The following is a 26,725-nucleotide window of genomic DNA, read 5'->3' on the forward strand; positions in this document are numbered from 1 at the left end:
ATGCATGGTGTTTGCAAAGTGTTTGCTACCGGGCCGAGCCATTGTCATTCAGCTGCAGAATAACAGAGCAAGCACTTTCAGCCCTGCAACTCCGGACGTGTACTTCCAATATAACCTGTGCCCTTATCGGAAAGAAAAGTGGAAGCAATTGCAGCAACTGTCACTTTCTTGGCCTGTAAGTGGCCGCATCAGCATACATACAGCTACCAGTCTGAAGTGATATCACTTCTCTGTAGGGGGTGCAGGTTTGCACTAGCCTGGCTCCAGACCTCTGAATCACTAGCCACATGGACACTTTTTTCAGCAATTCAAATAGGTGTAGACAGTGGTGGAAGAAGTATTCTGATCCCTTACTTAAACCCTCTGGAGTCTGGGGCTATTTTGGCTGTTTTTGAATCCTTTTCAATCTGCCTGTGTATACCAAGGTTATTATAATTAACGGAAAGTAACGAAATAACGAAAACTAGAATTGAAAAAGCATTTTCGTTTGCTGAAATAAAAATAAAAACGAGAGTTTTTAAAAAAATGATAACTAACTGAAACTGTATTTTGTGGTTACAAAACCAACTAAAACTAACTAAAATTATAGTGAAAATGTCCTTACGTTTTCGCTTTGTGAACTTTTTTCATATATAAACCTTTTTGGTTGATATGAAATCTATTTCATCTATCTGGTTTCATGACTTAATAAACTTATTGGGGCTGAGATGGATAAGCCAAAGGAAATAAAGGCAACATTTATGGTGACTTTTTTTAATCTGGCACCCAACAAATACCCCATTACAAAAAAACTAAAACTAACACTAAAAGTAATAAAAACTAAACTAAAACAAAGCATTTGCCCCCAAAAAACTAAAACCAGCAAACTCACTCTAAAAACTAATTTAAACTTACTGCATTTGAAAAATATAAAAAAATTAAAATTAAAATATAAAAGCTGAAAGAAGACAACAACATTGTAGTTACTGCATTACTATTAGAACATTTTACAGCAATGCAAACCAGAGTGCAATAACTACATTTTTGGGGACAAAGGTCAAATAAATGATCATGATTTTTTTAGCATAAAAATTACATCATCAATACATGTAGAAATAAGTCTCATATCACTTACCTACCTATAACCCATTTGGTTGGCCAGTTAAAAAAAAAACAACAACCTTTAAATCAGTTTTTCTCAGTTTTTCCCTTTGCCTATTACTGCAGTTAGACTTTGTAGGGCAGTATAGTACTTGCTATCGTGCCAAGGATCAAGTAATATCCGACATCCTGCTATGGCGGCTCCCCCAATCGTCCAGAGGTACCAGGCCTCATACATATCCTGACACAATCTCCAGGGACACTGGATTTACAATCCAGAAGCTGGGAGCAGCAATGGCCGACCGGACCCGATGGAAAGACGTGTCATCTAGGATCTCAACGACAGTCGAAGGATGATGATGATGATAGTACTTGAGTAAATGTACAAACAACACTACACCCAGTGTTGGAATGTAACTGACAGTTGTTTCTCCAGATGGAAAAAGGAACCAAACCAGTTAGTATGGTGTAGGGAAAACACCAAAAATAAGACAACTGACAGGCCGCAGGAGTCAATGTCAAAGCCCACAACCAACAATTGAGTCACTGATAAGACGGGGGTGTTAAATGAGAAACCAGAAGGATCTCTTTCTTATCACAAGCTCCTCACTGAGGTAGGCCATTAATTGTCTGAGCCTCTGTAACCCACGGGATCAATACATGACTTTCCTCACCCCGAACATCCCTAGGTTAGCTGCTTCACTAAGCACGTTCACACTCCACGAGAGCTGGCTCAAAGTTCACTTCACACAGATTACTGTCTCACATTCATTTATGCCATTTTTTCCATTATGCCATTTATGCCATTTTTTGCTGTAGCTCAGCATGTCGTTTTAAATTGAGGTTGCTGATGTTACTGACATTCAGACTCTGATCCAATGAGCACAATTTGTATAAAAAAATCAGTTTTTGTCCATTGGAACCTATACCAATTTGTTCATAAAACTCCTTCAAATATTCTGGCTTCAACTGTAGATGTTGTGTGTTAGACTCTTTCCCATTGATTTTTTTCTCCTTACATACATTCGTGGAAAAAAATATTAGACCACCCTTGTTTTCTTCAATTTCTTGTTCATTTTAATGCCTGGTACAACTAAAGGTACATTTGTTTGGACAAATATAACGATAACCAAAATAGCTCAAAAGAGTTTAATTTAAGAGCTGATTTCTCGACATTTTCTATGGTTTTCTTGATATTCATTTTGGTTATTATCAAGAAAATCATGTAAAACTCTTTTGAGTTATTTTGGTTGTTATCATCACTAAGTAGCACACACACTCATACACAGGCCCGCATGCACACACACATTTCTTCACTTTTGTTTTATTTTATTTTTAATATTATTATAATTTTGCTTTATTTTTATGTGTAATTAATTTTTTTCTATTTCATAGTTATTTCATAGCACTTGTGAATTTTAATGGGTTTCTTGGGTTTCTTGCCACTACCTTGCACCTTCCTTTTGTTGTTATTTCTTTATTCTTTTCTTTTTGTCTTATTATTGTGCAAAATAAAAAAAAGTTCAAACTTCATTATTTTCATTATGTTTGTCCCAACCAGCATGCCGGGATCGAAAAAGTTCTTTGGTGCCATGAAACATGCATCGTTAACTGACGCGAAACCTAAAAATGTTCAACAACTGATATGTTGACTTCACCATGCTTATGTTCATGCACAATAATGTTCGTGGGATGATTCATCAATTATTTGGTTTAGGCAAATAGCAGCCTAAGAGAAACCGAAAGTGGCTAACATGAAAAACAGTGTCAAGTGAATGTAAAACAAGTAAAAACAAAATACTAATTCAGTTTAATTATGTAGCTAGGTTAACACTGGTATAAATGGTCCCTCAATGAACAATAGCTCCCACTTGTGGAGAACCAGCAGCCTGCTGAATTTGATGTATAAACTCGCTCCCTGAGGTGCTTCTCATCTGAGAACAAATTCAAAATAAAGCAAAGTAAGGCCTGCCAGTAAAATGTGTTAAAACAACTTCTTTAATACGACACTCACTTTGGCAGTCTTCGCTTCTGTGTCTGTGTCTGTGTGTCTGTGTGTCTGTGTGTCTTTGTGTGTATTTGAAGCAAGCAAAGCACCATGACAAAAACAATTCTTAATGCTCTGTGTCTGTCCCTGAAGCATTCAAAAACACTGAATCAATTACACTGACCCAGAGTAAAATCATTTATGTTGTTTTCACATAGTTTTTACTGTTACTCTTTATATATCTATATGAATATAATGTTTAGTATCTATTTGAATTTAGTCTCACTTCAGACACAGATGGTGCACTGTAACAGATTGCTGTAAGAAAACAGCCAATTGTGACAGTAACATACTGTTTTCCATTAAAAAGGTATTATACTGTAGAAAACAATGCATTCTGGGCAATATTTGTAGGTAGCTTGCCGTTTCCCATAAAATATATGATTTATTTTATATATATATATATATATATATATATATATATATATATATATACATATATATGATATTTTCTAAGTCTCTTCTTGTCCACATTTTAATGGCTGTACTTTACTTAACTAAGTCATTCAGTATATGGTTTATTAAAATTACTGAGGTTACAGTGAAGACAGCGATTAATTCATAGTGACTGGCTTTCAGACAGTAATATGCTCTATTTACAAAAAATGTCTGCATTGTATACTGCAACAATATTGCAACTAGCTTCAGCACTATACTGTGTTTTAGTCTACTGTAAAAATCAATGAAATGCAGGATTTTACTGTAATTCAGTAGGCTATGTGGTTTTATCACAGTAAATACTGGCAACCCTGCTGCCAGTATTTACTGTTAATTTACAAGACAATTGTTTACAGTGTGATCTTTCTACCACTGACTGATGTTCTCACCTTCCCTCTGCTTGTTCTTCCTGTCATTTTCCAACCCCGTCCCATGCTGTTCCACTTCCTCCACCCTCCATCCTCCATCCTCCATCCTCCATCCTCCACTCTCTCCATTATCTTTGTCCACCTCCAGCCCTGAAGGACGACCGTTTCCAGATGGTGCTCTTCACGCCACGGCTGGTGCGCATCACGTTGACCAACGTCAGCGTGTCGGATGAGGGCGGCTACTTCTGCCAGCTTTACACGGACGCCACGCACCACCAGGTGGCGACGCTCTCTGTCTCCGTACCCCCGGAGACGCCCACGGTGGAGGTGAAGCAGGAGGCGGTGGAGGGCGGCGATGTGGAGCTCAGCTGTATATCACCACGCAGCAAGCCAGCTGCCACCCTGCGCTGGGTTCGCAACGGCCGAGAGATACCAGGTACCTGGACGAGGCTGACAACAGGCTAATGGATGGTTGGATGATTAGTGTGAGATAAATGAGGAAACTAATGGGGGGATTTAGGGCAGGTGAAGTGAAATGGGTGGATAATATCACAAATTGAGTGCTGAATAAAAGAGGGATTAATGGATTGGTGATTGATGGATTGACAGAGGGAATGGCAGATTGACGAGTTGATGAGAGCAGGTTAAGATAGATGGATGGATAAGTGGAGGGAGAAAATTAAAGTTTTGGCTGCAGGGCTGCCAAATATCTCTCCTCTCCTCTTGTTTCCATGATTTTGATCGAGCGTTCTCTGCAATATTTAAAGGCGCCGGTCTAGTCTCACACGATCAAACGCACTTTTTTTAAGATTTGAACCTTGTTAACTTTTCCGTCTGCACTCCTTCGAGGAAGTCCTCAGAAGAAGAATATATCTACATGTGTTTATCTGTGTTTTGAGAAGGCAGACATGAACAGCAAATATTAGAAAGATTTCTGTCTTTTTAATGCGTCCACCAGTCAAATTCTCTCCCTATGAAAACAGATACACATCTCCCCCCTCTATATATAACTCTCTCCCAGTGCTCTTGCTTGAAAATTCTATTTCAAATGTGTTTTATTTGCACATAATCTGACAAGTACGCCATTACATGAAAGGCACAGATGCTACATCCATTCCAGATTGTCTGCTTCTCTCATTCGCATGTTCACAAAGGAGAGACTTTTTAATTCATCGCCATCTAACTCTCCGTACTTCTTCGCTTGTGATAAACCTCCGAGCCATCCATCAGTCTGTTACCTTGATCTACCCTTCTGTCTAGCTCTTAGCTTCTTTCAGTTAAAGGGGCACTTTACTCAATAATACATCTGAGACCGATCTTTCCCTTGCCTTCAGCGTGCTTTTACCCTCACGAAAAATCTCTTTTTCGCACTCCGCCCGTTAAAATCCACATTTGTGTACAACGTTGCGTTCTGATTTGAATTCCTAAAAAACCTTGTACAGTTGACTGAGCAGGAACAAGAATAAGAACTTGGGAGACTAATCTATGCAAAGCATCTCTCACTCAGGCTTATGGCTATTATTTTTATTCAATTTATGAAGAATTTTTGTAATGAATACAGACAACATTGTTTAAAAGTACAAATCGCTGTCAAATCCGCTGCATTATTCATTAATTCAAACTCACCGCCCTCCGATAACTCACACAGACCAGATGAAACGGTGTGAGATAATCTGGTGTCAACAGTTTTTGGGACATGCATTGAGCAATGTTTTGCCCTTTCAAACTTCATGTCAGCCGTCGTCTCTTTTACTTTCTATTTTTGTCACACACTCAACGTCTCTTTCATCCAGCCTCTACACTTTTTCTCTGTCGGAACACGCCTGTCATTCTGTCTCTCCCCTCTTTGTCCTTCCCCTCTGCTCCTTCCCTTTCTTTTCATCTAATCTCCCTCTCTTTTTTTCCCTTCAAATTTCGCTGGTGACAAAGACGTGACGCTCCTCATCTTGGTTATTGGTTGCAAAGGGCTTGAAGAGTCAAAGAGACGGAGAGGGGCTGCACTTTTGTCTCTCTTGTCTTCTCATCTTTTTTTACTAACGCTCCTCTCCTCTCCTCTCCCCTCCTCTCCTGTCCTCTTCTGCTCCCTCTCGTCTTTTCCTTTCTTCTTTCCTCTCTTTTCATTACCTCCTTTCTTCTCCTGTCATCTTGTCTCTTCTCCCTCTTCCTATTTCTCCGTTCTAGTCATATTTTGTTCTTTCCTCTCATCTTTTCGTCTCCTGTTTCCTCTCCTGTCGTCCTTTCTCCTTTCTTCTACTCTCCTTTCCTCCCTTCTTCTCGTGTTACATCTCTTCTTATTTCCTTCGTTCTTCTTGTTTCCTCTCCCATCGTCCATTCTCATGTCCTCTCTTTATCCCTTGTTTCCTCTCCTCTCCTCTCCTATTCCTCTTCTGCTACCTCTCGTATTTTCTTTTCTCCTCTCCTCTCTTTTTATTACCTCTTTTCTTCTCCTGTCATCTTTTCTCATCTCCCTCTTCTTCTTTCTCCATTCTAGTCATCTTTTGTTCTTTCCTCCCATCTTTTCTTCTTCTCCTGTCCTCTCTCCTGTTGTCCTTTCTCATGACCTCTCCTCTCATCTCATTCCTTCATTATTTTCCCTGTTTCCTCTCCACTCATCTTTTCTCCTTTCTTCTTCTTCCTTTCCTCCCTTCTTCTCCTGTTTCATCTCTTCTAATTTCCTTTCTTCTTCCTCTCTCGTTGTCCATTCTCATGTCCTCTCTTTTTCTCCTGTTTCCTCTCCTCTCCTCTCCCTCTTCTGCTCCCTCTCATCTTTTCTTTTCTTTTCTCCTCTCCTCCCTTTACCACTTTTCTTCTCCTGTCATCTTTTCTCTTCTCCCTCTTCCTATTTCTCCATTCTAGTCATCTTTTGTTCTTTCCTCTCATCTTTTCTTCTTCTCCTGTCCTCTCTCCTGTCGTCCTTTCTCATGACCTCTCCTCTCATCTCATTCCTTCATTATTTTCCCTGTTTCCTCTCCACTCATCTTTAGTCCTCTCTTCTTCTTCCTTTCCTCCCTTCTTCTCCTGTTTCATCCCTTCTTATTTCCTTTCTTCTTCCTCTCCCGTCGTCCTTTCTCACGTCCTCTCTTTTTCTCCTGTTTCCTCTCCTGTCGTCTTTTCTCCTTTCCACTGTTTCCTCTCCTCTCTCCACCCCTCCTCTCTGTTTTTGGCCCTGAGTTAAATGAACTGTGACACTAAAGGTTAGAGGCAGATCCCAACAGATATGGGAAAGCACTCTTTAATTAAGACGCTATCTTCCCACCGCCGCCTGAATCCTGCTCATCTGCACCCACCGCCGTCCTCTCTCACGCTTCGATTGGGCCTGCTCTCATTTGCTCGCCGGTAATAATTGAAAACTCAGCGCGATATAAGTAATATTGTTGTATTCTGCCTCAACAAGCACAAACTCCCAATACGTGACCATGTCACCACGCTGTTCATCCTCCCTCCTTCTGTCTCTCCTCCTCCTCTCTTCTCACATCTTTCTTCCACTCTGCATCTGGCTTGGCACTCTTATCGTCCTCTTTCATGTCTGGACTTGTCTCGCCGCAGCTCTCCTCACCCTCCTCCCCCATCAATCAGACCCGTTTTGCTCCCCTCTTTCTCTCTCTCTCTGTCTATGAGTCCCTCTCTCCTTTGCCTTTTCTCTCTCTCACCCGTGCTCCTTTGACGCCCCTCTCTCTCTCCATGTCTGGCTCAGTTAAAATCTCAATTCGGTTATGCATATTCTCTCTTTTATCTCTCTCTCTCTCTCCTCCATCTCTCTCTCACTTTCATTCACACACACACACACAAAATATTCAGTTGATTTGCCATCTGCAAACAAACAGTTCTGCTGCTCATAATTGCCATGAAATATAGATGCAAATTGCTTTCTCTTTTCTCTCTCTTATTCTGTTCCCACCACTCATCCTCCCCTCCACAGGTACCTGCTGCTGAAAAAGCAGCTCATTCATCAGTCGCTAACTTCTTCTAACTTCTTTCTTTCAGTCTTACCTTTGTGCTCTACTTTAAAAGTCTACCCATCTTTTACTTCCCTCCCTCCTTCCTCTCTCTCCCTCTCACACCATAGGTGTGGTGTCTCCGCAGGAAAAAAAAGCAAAGACAGTTGTGTTTTGGCTGCTAGGTTGTTTGTTGGCCGCCCCACCTGTCTTCTTTCCTTCTGTCATCTCATCCTGTCTTTCTCTCTCCCCAGGTGTGGTTTCCCAGCAGGACAATGCAAAGACATTCAGCGTGTCCAGCACCATCCAGATCCCGGTAGAAAGGAAAGACAACGGGGCGGCGCTGAGCTGCGAGGCGTTTCACCCAGCGCTTGGCGGGCAGAGGAGGATCCGACACTACCGCCTGGATGTGTATTGTAAGTGTGTTTGTGTGTTTGTGTGTGTACTTTATATCACAGCGCTTCCCATCCGTCTTGGAAACAAATGAAGTAACATAATGCTCATTGCCAAATATTTCAGAAACATAGATTATTCCATCTGTATTGCTGTCACTTAAGTTGCTACTTCGGTACTATTCATTACAGCGTTTTACTTTAATGCCAGCCATAATTTTGTCAGGGTAGCAGCCACATTTTTCAAATGGAGGATATCTCATTTCAGAAGGAAGTTCATTTAAACGTACTCCAGGATTTTTATAAGAGTGATATTCAAAGCTGCCCTGTGTGAGCCCTGCTCTCATTAAAACCTAACACATACAAATCTTGTCAAGCAGGAAGCTGGCAGAATCAGGCCTGCGGCCAGGTAAGGGTCCTGCCCTGTGGTCTAAGGAGCTAACCAACATCAGCTGAGAAAACCAGGGTCACATTAGTCAACGCAATGATCCCCGTACTGTTCTGGGATTGATTGATTTTGCTGGCTAATTTGCACACTTGGCATGCTGTGAAATCTCTGCACATATGTCCATTTAAAGCAGGGGAAAGCAAACACTGAGAGATTTAAATTTATAATTGGCTTAAGTCTAATATTCACTCAGGGCAACAAGTTCAGATAAAACCATATTTTTTATTTTAAGCTGAATTCTTAATATTTCCACATATCTTTAGACGGTTCAGCAGGATTAATCTTGAAAATGTCAGACAGCTATAATCTATACCCTTGGAAAATTCTGAAATCATAATTTAATTCATTAATATAAAATGTAAATCCATTTGTTTGCTTCTAATCCTATCAAGCATGTTAAGTTTGCTTCAACTATTTTAGTTCTGACATGTCTGTCTTTTTTTTACTGATGTGAGGACAAACAAAACTGTCACTTCCTCACAATTCAGTAATAATTGCTGTCTGCAAAATCCTTTTTAAATTCAGAAAACAAAGTAACATATCGACTGAGAGGCACCAGATTGAGATGTTTAGTCATTAGTTTATTCATCAATATCATTCTTTTTCTCCCTCTTCTTTTTAAAACACTCAGAGGGGCATTACAGGGCACTCCACACTGTATACCTTAATCTATTAGAGAAGGAGAAAACTATTAAAAGGAGGGGAAATAGAGAAAGATAAGATTGAACACACCAGCAGACATCCATAGATAGAAGGAGTAAAGTAATTAAATACAATTAGATTAATTATAAGTAGGCACTTTTCACAGATAATCCATAAGGATAATGTTGTGGAGATAAAAACAAATGTTTAAAAGCTTTCATGAATAGTGCAGGTGCTCATTTTAATACGAGATGGGAGAGCATTACATATCACTGAGCCTCTTTAAATTAAACCAAGCTATAATAGAGATGTTTGACAGATAGGAGGCCTGTATTTATAGGTATTTTGAGTAGATTAATTGTGGAACTGATGCATGAATACTGTTCCTGAAAAAACTAGGGAGGGTCCTTTTCAAAGAAGTGTGTGTAAATAAAGCATTCTGTTGTTGGTTGATCTGATAAACACTGATGATGGCTGACGGGAGAAAAAATGGTTGAGATGAATGCGTTTGATGTTTTTATTTGATGATTCTTAATACTCTTTTTTTGTAGATGAAAAACAAATAAAAGTTTAGTGGGATGAGGAGTCGTCCAGACTGAGTTACAGCAATATACACAGTCGCCCATAAAGTTGAATAATTTTATATTCAGAAACAAACCTTTTAATTGTGGTTTCATTTTCATTGTGATATGTTTGTAAGAATTGATTAATAAAGTTTTGAGATCCCGTGGCTATTCCATGGATCTTTTTTCCTATTGGTTTGTTCCAAGTCACGTGACTTTTAAGGTCCCGGCGGTCAGAACAAAAAACATGGCGGACAGTTCTCTCATTTTTAGTGAAAAAAATCAATATTTTGACTTAGTTTCTGCATAAAAATGGATTTTGATCACATTTCTAGTGAGAAATATATGTTTTATTTTCTAAATATTCACTCAGTGAATGTACATAATCACTTTGTATGTTGGAATAGCCACGGGATATGACTGTCATTAACTTGCATTGTAGCGAAATCCATGTCCGGATTCCTGTGAGACCATGTTGTTTGAGAAGATATACACTTTATCTGGCAATAATAAATCACTTAATATATATATAATATATATAATTAATCAAAAATCGTATTTCAACTTTATGGGCAACCTTTCTTTTTAATTTTTGTCAAATTTACTTTCAAGGTAGAGCCTCATCAAGACCCAGAAATCATGTGGACTGCACTTTATTAATAATGGTTCTTATTAATATGTATATTTAAAGACGGACCATCATTCCCTGACCAAAGTCCAAAGAGAGGACAATATATTTTTTTCCATAATAATTTTAATACTAATATTGTTTTAGCATTGAGAGATAATTGGTTACGATTAAAGCAATAGCCTATCTTAATGAGTTCTTGATTTATTACCTTAGCTATTTTGTTGGGCTTTTTATTTGAGTAATGAAAAATGAATTAAAAATAACAATGGCTCAAGGACTAGTCCTTGAGGTGCTCCACAGGTGCTATAACAAAAGGAAGAAGGACCAGAGAGCAACACAGATTTCTTTTTTAAAACTCTAAGATATGAAAGTTTATCAAGCAGAATGAGATGACTTGCATCATCAAAAACTTAAGATAAGTCTAAGATTCCTATCGTGCGTTCCTTTCTATCTTGAACTTTATAAATTCCATTAACAAGATAAGAGACAGCCAAAGAAGTAATAGTGGTTCTTTCTAAACCCATATAAATATTATGCCTATTCACATGATTCAGTAGTCCTTGATGGACAAGTTTTTTTTAACTCTTTTGTCATGACCGGCAGCACTGAAATTAGTCTGTAATGATTAAAAGTAGCTGAGTACTCATCTTTGTGTACCACAGTTATTTTAGCTTTTTTTCAATTCATCAGGGATGAACACCTGAACACATTTTTTAAATAAAATATAAAAAATGTGAGTTAAACGCTTTAGTATTTGATCCTGAACTGATTTAACTAGACTTCCATTTATGTTGTCAAAATTCTGGAGATAAATCTTTAAGATTATATATAGGACCTTCTGGGTATTAAACGTTAAAAATCTTCTAGAACAAGATAAACTTTAAAGAATAATTTTTACAAGGTGGAATCTCACAAGCCCAGTTGTCTCCTATCACAGAGGAGAATTGATTAGATTCATGGGGAATTTCTTGAGGCTCACTTATGAGACAAGAAACTTTCTTAAATTCTAATGTTTTGTTGTTGTTGAGACCAGTCTGTCATAAGTCACGGCATTGTTTTTTGTTCTCTGGCCTCTTTCATTGCCAGGATGAGAGTAGCTCGATTCCTCTTCAGTAGAAAACTCTGTCAACATGGATTGATTGTGGAATTTTTTAGCTGGGCTCTTGTTTTGGAGAGAACAAGTTCTTTGTCTTTGAATCTCAAATATCTGACAACAACTGGTCTCACTTTGTCAGAATTTTGCTCTCACTGGCTCTTTCAATTCCAGCTGATTTGGAATGAATATCCAGTTTGTTACTAGTGCTTTTTATATTCAACTAGAGCTGTCACACTATCAGATTTTTACTGCATGATAATCATGACAAAGAGAGTTCACAATAACAATGTTATCATGATATCTATAGAAAATTTAAAAAGCCCAATGCACAGTAAAATGTATCTTTAACTTAGTTTTTTGTACATTTTCACAAAGTTAGAGCAAAAACAAATGAAAGATTCTTTACACGATATTATTGTATGTGTATTATTAACTCTGTGTGTAACAATACATCGATGTAGATCGGTATGTAGATTTATTTAACAATACATTTAATAAACAATTTAACAATCTAACTGCATTGATACAATGCCCGAACATTTATTATGACAATCAACCCGTTTGATTTTTGGGAAGTAAACTTAACACACATATATAACTTGATATAGGTTTTGTGAATGGTTTTTGTTCTTAATTATTCATCGCAGGCTCTTTAACCCTCTGGAGTCCATCTATTTATTGAAAATACATGTTTTATTTACAGTAATAACTTTATTTATATATGATATGTAGACAAGCTGAGAAAGCCAGTTGAAAGTGCAATCATAGGAGCTTTCACAGTGTGCCATTTATGTTTCTAGACAATTTTTAAAATGTGAATTTTCTTTCTACAATGAAAACTATTACTATTTTTGTAATTTACATACAAATAGACTGTTTTATATTTTATTATTTATTATTTTTTCTGCTGTTTTTGTGTGTATAAATGGTTAAGAAAATGGTACATTTCCATAGACACCTTTGTGTTTTGTTTGTATTTTGGGTTCCTGGCAGCTTTATACTTTCTTATTTAAAATAAAATGAAAAATCAGACTGATAGCCAAGTTTGTGTGGAGAAAAAGGAGCCATGCATGTGATGTAAGGACAGACTGAAAGATGCTAAACAGAGACAGAAATGAATGCATAGGAAGTTGACAAATTTGAACCAAAATCTCCTGGACTTCAGAGGTTTAAGTTAACCCATGAAAATCAGCTGCACTTGAATGCAATGTTGCACTTAATAGTGAACAGAAGGTCGGTTTTTAGTCTTGTATTCAAAATATAAATCATTTAAATATATGGAAGACCTCAGAAATAAAATGGTAAAATCATATTTTAGTTGTGTTTTGATATAAATGTAACAGGTACAACAACATATTGATCGCTGGCCACTGAGTCAAACCGAATTAAAGTCATGGCAGACTTTGTCATATCGGCAAATATAGTTGTGCAATGAATCGATCTAATATCGTATTGTGATGCAACCCACGATTTGCACCTCTATTCGTAACATACCATTTATTACATACATGTTATGTCAATATTAGGGGTGTGCCATATCGTATCGTTCACGATAATATCGGTATATTTTTTTTTATGGTTAAAGAAATGCATATCATGATATTGGCAACGTTCCTGCTTCTTGATGTAGTGGTTAAAGTTGTTTTAATCACAAAAAAGCTCCTTACTCCCTCTCGCTAAACACATGCAGCTTTCAAAATAAAAGCACAGTGTGTTAAGAGAATCCACCACATAATTTAAAAGAAGACTGTCAAAATAAGATGACTTAAATAAAACATACAAGAACCTTTATTCTCCTTTACAAAATTTCATTAAAATATGTCCCCGAATATTTTTTATTATTTGCTCATATACTCAAGAGTTTTTGAGTATTTGGCAACTGTTGAGATTTGCACTTCAAACTACATGTTAGAATTCTATTTATTCATACATACTAAAAAAAATTATGTTTTCTATATCTTTTTAAGTATTTCCTAATATCGTCAAGTATATCGTTAGTGCAAAAATAGCCTGCAATATCGTGATAATCTTTTAGGGCCATATCGCCCACCCCTAGTCAATATTGATATATTCAATGATAGTAGATTAAAGTATATATTTAATCCTTTTCTCGTCCAATGTTACTGTGATGCTATTCCACAAGTCAACAAATATCCGAATTACTCCATTAGTTCTCTGCAGATATTAGCATTCCTGACAGTCCAATGTGATTCTTATCCCACAATATATAAATAGTTTTAGATAGTCAAACACTCCACAGGCATATATAAATATTTACCGTTGCCGTTATTATTCATATTCAGCAAGTACTTCTGCATCAGTCCTTAGGTACAATTAATTTGCCTGGTGTATACTAATGTTTGTTGATAGTTCACACTGATTAATATTCAACAGTTTTGTCAATCTGCGAGCTGCTCGTTCCTCCAGCCAGAGAACTGGTAATAATGACCAACTGTCAGCGTGGATTTGGCTTCCCATCGCTCTGTTACTGAAGCAAGTGCAGTACAGCAGCTGCTGGAGCGGTGGGCTGCTTATGATAACAGGTGTCTCTACCATAGGATTGTCGGCTGGTTGCCTTGGAAACAGATGTTAAAGACCCTTCCTACTGCCACTTTCTCACTTTTCCCTTGTTCCTCCTTTTTGTTCCCTGTCTCTCTGTCTCTCATTCCTACTTTTTTTTCTCTCCGTCCTCTCTGATTGTTGCTCCATTCTGATCCCTTTGATCCATTCCCTTTTTCTATCGTGCCGTTCTTGATTTCCTCTCTCATATGCATACTCATTTATCTTCCCCTCCTCTCTTTCTTTCTCCCCACAGTTGCACCAACAGTGAGAATTGTTCCTCCTTCTGGCATTTTGCGAGAGGGCGACTCGCTCAGCCTCACCTGCTCCGTCACTGGGAACCCTCTGTAAGTCTCTCTGTGTGTGTGCATGTGCTAAACTGTGTTGTGCTCCAGTAAATGCTATCTACTCTCAACATAATGACACATTTTGTTCTTGCAGAAGCTGATAATAAGTAGTGTGACCCAACACATTCACACAAATACACAAACAAATTAATCCTGCAGAGCACGTGTGCAAGGGAGAAACCTCACTTCAGCAGAGTCAAGGTCACCGACCTTTGCAGTCCTCGAAAATGTGAATAATGGCCTGTTTTCCTATTATGAAATATTAAAGACCATTGCTTAAGGAGGCATGGTGACTTTGTAGTTTCAAAAACACACTGAATCATTCAGTTTCTCCTTCAGCAGGATATGAAAACGGTACATTTACTAACTGCCACAAAACGCTGCTTGTGAAGCCTTTTTTTGAGTTGTCACAGCAGTGGGTTTATGTGTTTTCTCTCACTCCATAATGAATTCATGACAAAATAATCAGAAAGTATAAAAGGTTTGTCCCAACAAAGCGCTTGTGCCTGAAAAGCTGCAACGAGTCCCGACAAATCGGCTTAAGGACACACAGAAAGCTTTTGATTGACAGCAACATGCGGGAGGTTGCCAAGTTCAACGTCAACCCTTACAAACACTACATTTTTACAAAATGGTATTACGGGACAGGAAATATTCTCAGTTTTTGCAAAAATGTTTTGAGCTGCTATGAGAATGACATTTAGGTTGTAACATCACCAAACAGCTGGTAGCTGCAGGTAGCAGCTACACAGACAGCTACAAGCCTACAGGGCTCTACTTTCATTCTGGCAATCTGTTAGGAAGGTAATATTTTCACTGGCTTCAGTTCAGCACACACATTTACCCAGAGCACCTGTTCTAAGTGCAGAATAAGCTTCAAGCTACCTGGAAGAATGGCAAAAGTCAGAGCCAAAGGTGACCACGAACTGTAGCAGTTTTGGCGGTTGAAGTGATGAGGTTGAATGATGTGAAGATATTTCTATCTATTTTCTCAGAGCAATTTTAAAAACAACAGCAGGTCAGTTTGGAAGGTTTTTTAGACACACAGATGCAGTAAGGAGTTGGTCTTCCAAAGTGTTTCTTAATTGTGCCTTTTGGGGTATGGAGTGCTGCAGGGTTGACATAATTTTATAGGCAAACCTGGAAATATACAGGATTTTTCCAGGCGGCAACCTCCTGGTCTCAGCAGGGAGGCAAACCAGGAAGTGCCTTAAGCTGCATTCTACCAAAAATTCCAGTAGGGGGTGCCAAGTTTGGCTGCAGAAAGATTTCTGTCCATTCGTTTCAATGCAAAATGAGAAAACTTCTCACTTAATTTATTACCTCAGAAATGTTTTTAGGACATTATGGTCTCAATCACTATAAAAAATCTTTTTCAAGACAATTTCTTGTTAAATAATATGTTCAATAATATGTTCAAATAATGGCTCCGTTTAGAAGAATATAGAAGATAAAGAATCGTATGATTTGGGGCGTGGCTACCTTTGATTGACAGGTCACTAACAAGGCGAGCCGTCATCAGGGGAGAAGCAGAACAATGCGTATCCACGGCAAAGTGTCAATAAAGTTATATATAACGTTATATAGATATAAAAAAGGAAGTTTGGCGGTTTGGTCTCATAACTTTGACCCTTTCACTGTATTTTCACTTAATGACAGTTTATTTGAATGTTTTGTTCAGTAAAAATGTCTTGTTCAGCGTTTGGTTGGACTAACAGACGCTCCAAGGAGTCGCTGTTCATTTTTCTTAGGTAATTAACGTACCATTTGTTTTTGCTTTTTGTCAAAATGAACATCCCATTTAATGCTCCAGTTAATGCTAACATGAATTAGCAGCAGCTTCTCTCAGTCTACCTCCATTATTTAAATACAGTCTATGGATTTTTCATTAATTTAGAATTTTTGCAGAAATCCAGCTCTGTGGCAAATAAAACAAGATAATCCTCATATGTAAACACAACTTTTGAATCATAAAATGTTTCATAAAATGTATCATACTTTGGACCATTTCTTCTTTCCCGTCATGACTCATGCTTGTTTTACATTTCCAGCAGCATAGATGCATGAGTTTAAACCACAAATATGAAATAAAAACATGCTGGCATTGGTAAAAGGAATTTATAAGCTCTGAGGAATATGGTTCAGATGCATCAGAAAATTTGGAACCAGTTTTCAATCCTCATCTCTAAATGCAACCGCTGTAACTAAAACGTTAACATAAGGCTCTAAATGATTTTTAGACACGTAAAAGATTTAAAATTCACTTCACAATTCATTTTACCCACATATTTTATGTCATAGAACAAAAGATGAACATTTTTTAAGCTTGTGTTTAACCACAGTCCTTATTTAATCTAACCTAAACCCATTCAAATCACTCAATGACTTCAACATGAGGGAACAAGAAGTACAAAACTGCTCAACTCATTTCAAGGCTTAAGGACTCATCCTTCCGGCACTCTACAGAAAAGACTAAGATAGATCATCTGTAAACCTCACACAGCTTTTATTATATATACTGTTTATTTTCCAAGTAATTACTGTCCACTGTACACAAAAACGCATTCTAGCTGCTGTGGAAACGTCCTTGAGTACCCTCTGCCTGCTCCAGTGGTCCTATTCACCGGCTGCAGCAGAAAACAGTGTTTTTCTTGGACAGCTACCAAATGGATGAGAGTAAAGCAGGGCATCACTATAAGGAGAACATGTGTACTTTATCAGCCCTCAGTAAAGGTTGAAGAAGAAAAAAAAAAGAAAATTGAATGAGAGTCTCCCCCTAAGTAGCTTCAAATCGTCAGCTGCATGCAGCAGCTCTTACCCCTTCTCTCTTTATTACGTGTTGTTGAAAATGAACACTTACTTGACCTCTTTCTATATAATTACAATCCCACATAATTCCAGGGGCCTCTTTTGGAAAATTCAAGTAATTACCAAGTACTACTAATCTCCACCAACTTCACTATTTTCCCTATAATTACTGCAAGATATCTTGCTGCTTTCTAGGAACCATCCCGAGGAACGAACAGCAACTTGATATCAACCCCTTTCCAGGAAATTATTAGGAAATAGACTATCAAAATTAAGTGCGACCACATGCTGTCCCCGCAAATGATGAAGGCCCCCGTTGGGCCATTCAGTTCCGAACGCATCATCCCTTGAACTTTAAATGAAGTCAAGCCAAGGGTGTCTAATGTATTGCATGTAAATTTGCATAATCAGGTTTTTTTTTGTAATTATGATTAAGGATGGGAATTGATAGGATTTTATTGATACCAATTCTGCTTATTGGTCCAATTCCTGATCTATTTTTTGTGTGGTTAAAAAGAAGGCCTCCACAGGTTTTCAGCACCAGCACAAGAAAAGATTAAAGTATTTGTACTGCATTTGTTTTCGTTTAGGTTCTGTTAATCAAAGGAATAATCTGCTTAGCCAGTCTATGTGGGACTTATTTGTAACCTGGGATATTTAACTTCGGTAACAGATGTTGGGAAGCAGTGCATAAAAAGTCAAATATATTGCATTGCTGAAGTTTAAGCCCATATTCTCCCTTATTTATTTATTTTTGCATGTTGCTGGTATTTTACCATTACTTAGAATGTCAATTTTACAGAAATTTCAAGCAGCACAGTTGTGTTGCTTGTAGTTTGATGTGCAACTATCAGAAAAACCTGCCGTCATTGCTAAAATGAATTTATAAACTCTGAGGAAAATGGTTCAAATGCGTCAAACAATTCAGTTCTCAACCCTCATCCCTCCTCACGACAGCACAACTAAAAGAATCCTTGTGCTTCCAAGTCCGATCACAACCAGAAGAGCTATATCCGTGATATCACCTGACATTTCATGTTAGACGGACCGATAAAAAACACCTGATCCATATTTTATTGCATGAGGGACAGAGAGAAAGAAGAGCTTAAGACTGCGGCACGAAGGTTACCAGAACAGTGTGACTGTGGACATATCGCAAACTTGTATGTGACTCTGTGTGTGATGGTAGAGCTTCCAAACCCAATCAGCAGTCAACATTTTTAAGAGCCAGCTTTGAAACAAAGCCTTTTTCTAGTGTGTTCACAGCCCTTTGTGCACTTTCCAGAAGGGTATTGGGTCCTAAGCTGTTAAACCCTCCCCTAGATGGTCCGTCTGTCTGCGGGCATCAAGTCCACTAAAGCTCCCAGTGAAGCTTCATGCAGCCAAACGTGTGTGCATGCGTGTGCTTGTGTGTGTGTGATGACTTAAGTGAAATCCCACAGTGAGGACTGGCTGAGAAGCGTATTGGCTTTAGCCCCACTAAAGCTTTGTAACGGCTGGCTGGGGACTCGCAGTGTGTGTGTGTGTGTGTGTGTGTGTGTGTGTTTGTGTTTGCGTGGTGCATGCATGCGTGTGTGACAGTGAGAGATGGGACAGCAGGCCACTCTGGACTCTGACCCTCATCTCATGCTGGACTGCACACACATGCACACACACACTCACACACTAACACATTAGAGTCCCCTTGTCGCCCTGCCGCTTGCTCCCTGGCCCTGTTAACTGCCTGTTAAGTATTAATGACCAATTATATGCCACTTCCTTTTGGTGGAGGAGTACACTCATTGTTTGTCTGTTATTAGGAGGAGAGATGGAGACGATGTCTTGTCATTTTGCTTAATTGCCTGCTTATTCGCGTGTTCTCGTTTGAAGGAATTACCACGAGTGGGAGTACAAGTATATAAGTGTGTGTGTGTGTGTGTGTGTGTGTGTGTGTGTGTGTGTGTGTGTTAGAGTTAGAGGACGAGGGGGAGATTTGGTGAGCGTGCGTAGGATGAGTGAGGAAGTGTGTGTGACTAAGCAAGAAAGAGGTTTAATTAGACGTCCTGAGGGATTAGAACCCAGATGAGTCAGGATTGTAATCTGGCCAGGGTGGCATGAGCCATGACACTCAGCCAGACACACACACATATACACACACATATACACACACACGGCGCTGTTCGCCAGGATGTCTCTGTAATCCTCGCACCTCCTGTCTGCTCTGCCTTCCCTGTCTTTCATGACCAATTCATTTTGTCTGCCTGCTCCTTCCCTTCATCTCCCAGCACACCGTCTCTACTTCTCTCTGCTCTACCTGTAGTAACACTCTTTCTACCCGTCTTTTTCCTCCCTCCACTCTGCACATCTGACACCCTATTTCTCTTTCATCTGCCCTCCTCTCCCTCCTGCCAACCCTTTCACACCATCGCCGCCCTTTGACCATCCATCTCTTCATAATTTGTCAGGATGCAGCTCTCTGTTGCCATTGGCTCCTACTCCAAGCTCCTTTTATACTTTCTTCTCATGTCATCCTCCCCCTGTGGGCTTCTTTACTCTCCTTCCTCACCTTTCTTTTTATAGCTTCCCTTGGTGCCTGCGCTTCGATCCCTTCTCTACCTTCACTTCCTCATTTATAATACCCTTTAACACCTCAGGTTTTTTACTAAATGTGTTTAAAACTAGCACTCCACTAATGGTATATGTTCGAAAAATAGTTGTTGCGCTTCACACTCTCCCCACTTCTGATCAGAACCAGGCGACTCCTGAATATAGGTTTATCAGTAGCTTGTAAACATAAAAATAGGACAACTTTGGTGTAATCACGAGTCCTATTTCTGCTCTTGTGGTGGAGGAACAACTCCCCCACATCTCCAACTCCTGAGCCAAGCGAACACATCTCAGACCAGCCTTCCCACTTATCAACCCTCCATCAGACTCCCTGTAAGACAATGAATGGTGATTTTGCATCTAACTTGATAATAACTGCACATTCTAACCAAAATTGCTCACAAAATCTGATCTCACCTCACAGCAAGAGGGTTGCAGGTTTGATTCTGGCTTGTGGCTCTTCTGTGCATGCATGTTTTCATCCTGTCAGCGTGGGTTCTCTCCAGTGGTGGAAGAAGTATTCAGATCTCTTACTTAACTAAAAATAGTAATACCACACTGTGAAATTACTCCACTACGAGTAAAAGTCCTGCATTCAAAACTTACTGAAGTAAAAGTACAAAAGTATCAGCATTAAAATGTACTTTAAGTATCAAAAATAAAAGTACTCGTTATGCAAAATGGACCAATTTACAGTGTTATATTCTACATATTCCAAATATATTAGATTAGATTAGTATTGATGCATTTAGGGCTCATTTTAACTACTTAATATACTGTCATGAGGTTTAACATTAAGAAAATGTCTAATCACTTACTTTTTTTATGTTAAATCTTGAGCTGAAAAGTAACTAAAGCTGTCAGCTAAATGTAGTGGAGTAAAAAGTTCAATATTTGCCTCTAAATTTAGTGAAGTAGAAGTATAAAGTTACATAAAATGGAAATTCTCAAGTAAATTACAAGTCCCTCAAAATTGTACGTTACATTCCACCACTGGTTCTCTCTGAGTCCTCTGGCTTCAGTCCACAGTTCAAAGACATGCATCTTAGGTTTAATTGGTGAATTAGTGCCCATAGGAGTGAATGAGAGCTCTATGTGTCTGCCCTGCAATAGTCTGGCAACCAGTCCAGGGTGTCCAGTGTAAACTGGGATTGGCTCCAGACCCCCAAGACCTGAGTTTGCATAAGTGGTTACAGATAATTAATTCATTAATTAATCTGATGTGAGATATTTTCACATTCAAACATTTTTGTTTCTACATCACACTTTATACTCCCACTCAGTTTAAAGCAATTAACTAACCAGACTTCAACTGGCAACCTTCCAGTCTCAAGCTTCTCCAACCTTTAGTCTTCATTACACAGAATACAAAAGCACATACAGCTCAATATAGGGTTCTTTATTCTCCATACTTTCACTTGAAACTGTTCATTTTGCATATTTTTCACACAGTAGTATACAAAAATAGGCTTTACCTTATGGTAATTTCATAAAAACTATAATTACTAAATTACCACATGGACGAAATTAGATGGCTAAAGCTACCAATTATTTTCATTGTTAACTAATTGCTATTAAATGTCAGAAATATCATTTAAAAAGGCACATTAATATTTCCCAGAAATAACTGACAGCCCAACGATCACTTTAGTGTGATTTAAAACAGAGAAAAGCAGTAATTCCTCACCAAATATTGGAAATTTTTCCTTGATAAATGACTTGAACAATTAAAGTAAACAATAATAATAATAATAATAATAATAATAGTCTTTATTTATAGAGCACTTTTCAAAACACAAGTTACAAAATGTTTTGCAACGTTAAATACAGACATAAAACAACAGATTAAAAAAATGTTAGAAAATGACATAGTTTTGTGCAATTGAAAGACGGTAAAGATCAGGTATTATCAGGAAAGGCTCTCCGATAAAAGTATTTTTTAAGAAGAGATTTAATTTTATTGTTAACTAATTGCTTTTAAATATCAGAAATATCGTTTAAAAAGGCACATTAATATTTCCCAGAGCCCAACATGGCATCCTCAGATTACTTGCTTTGTGAAACTGACAGCCCAACGATAGCTTTAGTGTGATTTAAAACAGAGAAAAGCAGTAATTCTTCACCAAATATTGGACATTTTTCTTTGATAAATGACTTAAACAATTAAAGTAAACAATAATAATTATAATAGTAATAATATCTTTACATTATAATATAATAATAAAATCTTTATTTATCAAGGATTTTTCAAAACACAAGTTACAAAGTGCTTTACAAAGTTAACAACAGACAACAGATTAAAAAAAGTTTGAAAATTAAATAGTTTTGTGCAATTGAAACGCACTATGTATGGGAGGAATGTGTTATCTGTTGTATTTGGAACAGTCTTCCCTCCACAATAAGGGAATGTCCCACTTACTTTTTTTTTAAAGGAAATCTAAAACAATGGCTCAAACCACATCAAAAGTGTGACCACTAACTGGATCTTGAGACGACTTGAACATTACATTTTATTGCAAAGTTATATCCTGTCTGGGTCTGCTATGTGTTGTGTATGTGTTGTCTCCTCTATTTGTATCTTACCTATGTACTTGCTGTCTTTTATATTTGTTTTTTTTTTTGGGGGGGGGGGGGTTTAGGGACTACGGATGCAAACTAGCAGCCTTGCTATAATCCGGCATATTTACAAAGATGTTTTTCGATGTTCATTAATGTGCATTGTCCCTATCCAAAAATAAAGTAAAATTAAAAAAAGAAAGACGGTAAAGTTCAGGTAAAATCAGCAAAGGCTCTCCGATAAAAGTATTTTTTAAGAAGAGATTTAAAAGAGATCACTGACTCAGTTGACCTGATTTCCTCGGGCAGGTTGTTCCAAAGCCTCGGGGCCCTGACTGCAGACGCTCTGTCCCCCTTAGTTGTCAGCCGGGCCCCTGGAACAGTTAGGAGACCTCTGCCTGAGGATCTAAAAGTACGGACTGGTGTGTAAGGTGTTAAGAGGTCAGAGATGTAGCAGGGAGTGAGGCCATGAAGGGCCTTAGAAGTAATCAGTAAAATCTTAAAATCAATTCTTTTTTTGGCCTACCACCACCCCCCCCACTTTTGGAGAACAAGAATAGGTCAAACAACTTACACAGAAAATAAGGTAAATGAAAAAATAAAAAAATAAAGACTAGATATTTACAACACCAGTTGTTGTTAACGTTGATTTTTGATAGTTAATAGGAGTAGGGTTGTTGTGTGGCCATACATATATGCTGATAAGCAAATCAATAGGCAGACAGACAGACAGACAGACCAATGGGGGAATTTTATGTAAATGCTATAGATGCGTATGTGTGTGTGAGTGTGTGTGAAAGTGTGTGTGTACTTGTATATATGTGTATAGGGAGTGAGGCCATGAAGGGCCTTAAAAGTAATCAGTAAAATCTAAAAATCAATTCTTAAACATACTGGGAGCTAGTTTAAGGACGCTAAAACAGGAGTGATGTAAAGAAAATCAATCACATATTGTCACATTTTGTCCCATTTTCAACATTAAACCTCTCTCTGTCTCCTCCCCGACAGGCCCAGGAACATTCAGTGGTCCAAGATCAATGACACCTTACCTGAGAGGGCAGAGATTTCCGGCCCCACCTTTCAGATTTCCCGTCTCAGCCAATCACACAACGGGACGTACTTGTGCCAGGCCCAGAACAACTACGGACGCGCTGCCGATCATTACACCCTACTGGTGTATGGTGAGTAACCGTGGCTGACATTTAATTATACGTTGCAAGTTTTGTGAGAATTTCCACAAGTGCTTGAAAAGTTTGCTGCATTGATTCTTTTTCCTACATTGTTTTCATTTCCCATCTGAGTATCTCGGGTAATTGTTAACTGTTCAGAATAATTTTATGTTCAATGGATCTTTTGTTTGTTACATTTCTTGTTCTTGTGTTTTGATGATATTTTTTGAGAAATCTTTAAATTTTTATCGATTCTTTTATCTTCCCAGTGTCTTTGGAGTCTGGCTATTCTGGCACTGGGCAACAGAGCCATTAAATCCTGATGCATGTCTCCTCTGTCTTTCGGCTTTATTTGTTTTCCTGATTCGCTACACAGCAGGAAACCTCTGCTAAACCTCCTGTGCAATTGATTCAACAGAGATATTGATCCAACAAGGAGACGTAGGCTACCATGCTCAGATACTAGTCACCAACATCATTATACAGCCTATCCCTTGTATAAAACCAATTTATATTATCCCCCGTGACCCAATCATCTCTTCCAGTTATACAGAGTAACTTTAATCATCATGTGCAATAAATAAAGGTTCAAGATGTTTTGACAACCGAACTAAATTTCACACTACAAGCTGACACATAAGAGACAAAGAAGTCTTAATGCAATGCTGAATTTGTTGTACCTCTGCATTTTAAATGGTAATATTTGGCAGAAAAACAACAGCGGAACATCTGTTGCATTTAAAATTCAGGCGTATAAACTTAGCTTGTTTCTTGAGCAGAGGCTTTTGTTGTCATGTTTTACAAGTTTTCCAAGATGTTGCACCTCTATTCACTGGTGGTTGCTAAATTCTTAATGAAGGTTGACCCAGATAGGCTGCACACCGTGGCTCAAAGAAGATGACGGTGGAGCTTGCAACATCACATGAAAATCTTGCAACACAATAAAGTTATTTTTCAGAAAATGTGACAAATTGGCCAACTTTCTCCCCGAGTTTGAAGCGCATTTTGAAAACAAGGTCTTGATGTGTGTTAATGTTGTGTAATCCACTCATGAAACAACTGGGTAAACTTGCAGTCAAATAGGGACAAAGCTGGAATTGTGAGGAATTTAATGGGACAGCAGCAGAGCTAAATCGCACAGCTAGCTCGTCATTACATGCTTCTACGGTTTCACATCTAATCCGTTTGTGGTTTGGCCTAATTACATGCACACTCCTGTCACTCAGCAGGTTTTTTTGATCTACACTCCCCCTGCTGGCTGCTCCCATAATTGCACCTGAATTGGAGATCAGAAGGAGAGGGACGTATGGAAGGAGTAGAGACACGATATCTTATGTAACATTCTTGTGCTGCTTTTGGTTAGCGCCCCCTCATCTATCCATCACCAGAACTCACTCACTCACTTTCTCTCTCACATGCGCTCACAACAATCGCACACTCTTGTACAAGCATGTCGCGCATCAAACAGCACATATAATGGCAGCTTTCCACATGCATCAAGGGTGGCAACAGTGGCAAGATGAAAGGTGACATCCCCACCCACTTCCCTCCCTCTCTCCTCGTCTTTTTACGTCTCTCCCTCCATATCCGAGATGGTTAGACATGTCGAGCTTTGATGTGCGTTGCCACCTCTGTAGAAAAATGTTCTGTCTCTCTCCCTCCTCCTCAGCTTCCTCCCTCTCCATTTTTTAGCTGTCTTCTTCATTTGTTCTTCTCTGTGCCATTTCTTCTTCCCCACATTTCATCATTTATCTTTTTTATTTCATGTCGTTGCTCCGTGCTGGTCATTAATTTGATTTATCTCGCCTTTTTTTTTATATCCTCACTTATTATGAAAAAATGGTTTATTAAAGTAAGGACTCTTGCTTCGACCAAAATCCATAAAAGACCAGAAATCCACATAACCAACATAAGCCAAGCTTCACCTCCTCGGCTCTGCACCACAGATTTCCAGCAATCAGCTTCTTAAATCCTCCTGCTGTAGCGTCGTATCAGTGGTGGTTTGCTGTACTTCAAAAAAAATCTGTACTCGCCCACTGGGCAGATTGTTTCAAACCTTATCTCAAAGAGCTCAGAGTTGTTGATTCAGCCATCATATTAATCTGTAAACGACTGAAAGTCACTCTAATTTTCCTGTATGCCACAACTAATAATCTGTCTAATATGGTGTTAATTCTTTTATAAGTAATGTTAAATCAAGTGATATATGTGTCTCTGTTGTGTTACATAACTACAGAACACTTTGTTTGCTATACATCGCTGCCAATGCAAATAAGCCACCAAGAATGATTTAATGCGTTGTTCGTGAAAGCTACTTTCTGATGATTCAATACAGAGTTCATCAGTCAATATTGAAAATAAATATGATTCCACTCAGTAAAATATGTTAAGATGACTCATAACTGTAACACAGCATCTTTTTTTTTTCAGCCCAGCACCCACGTTGTTGTTGTAGGTGTCTTACTTTTTTCAGATACTTCATTTTGGAGCAAAGCTCTTCTCTTATTCCCACAGACTTGGTGATACAAGAAAAAAAATGCAGTATCATCCTTGCCTGTTTTCTTGTGCCTCTCTTTTTCATTTTCTGTGAGCTTTTTTCCTAATTTCAGTTAGAACTATTTCAATTTCTCCACCTTTCTCCTCTCTTTTTTCTTTTCGTTTATCACTCTCGTCTATTGAATGCCCTTTTTTTTCGCCCCCTCCCCATTCCCTTTCCTCAACAATCATCCTCTTTTTTTTTTACTCCGCCTGCTGTTTCTCGCCTCTTTTACACCTCCTGTCCATTTCTTCTTCTTCGTCTCTCCACTCCTCCCACACCCTTTCAACTGTTTTTCACCTTGCCATCATTCTGCCCTCCGTTCTTGGTTCAACTGCAGTTCAGTCTCCTTACTCAGAGAAGGCCTGGGCTTCTTAGACTATGGCACACAGAGAAGTGAGTGTAACTGAGTGAAGAGTAAAGGCGGGATAGACGGCGGGAGGAAGGAAGGTAGAGAAGAAGGACGATGGAGGTCGAACGCAGGTTAACATTCAGTACCACAGCCTGTCAGATAAACGGATGTC

General features: G+C 38.5%; 1 protein-coding gene across 3 annotated transcripts in view; it reads left to right on the top strand.

Annotated features, from left to right (window-relative positions):
* Positions 1-26,725, top strand: part of cadm4 (cell adhesion molecule 4) — a 198,814-nt gene that overhangs the window by 161,753 nt on the left and 10,336 nt on the right. For all 3 annotated transcript variants that reach the window (XM_059338570.1, XM_059338569.1, XM_059338571.1), the window contains exons 3-6: positions 4,082-4,369; positions 8,123-8,284; positions 14,456-14,546; positions 23,505-23,677. In XM_059338570.1, coding sequence (XP_059194553.1) covers positions 4,082-4,369; positions 8,123-8,284; positions 14,456-14,546; positions 23,505-23,677 — 714 coding nt within the window. The remainder of the gene's footprint in view (positions 1-4,081; positions 4,370-8,122; positions 8,285-14,455; positions 14,547-23,504; positions 23,678-26,725) is intronic.

The sequence above is a fragment of the Centropristis striata genome, chromosome 8 (genome assembly GCF_030273125.1).
Source record: "Centropristis striata isolate RG_2023a ecotype Rhode Island chromosome 8, C.striata_1.0, whole genome shotgun sequence".
Classification (NCBI taxonomy): domain Eukaryota; kingdom Metazoa; phylum Chordata; class Actinopteri; order Perciformes; family Serranidae; genus Centropristis; species Centropristis striata.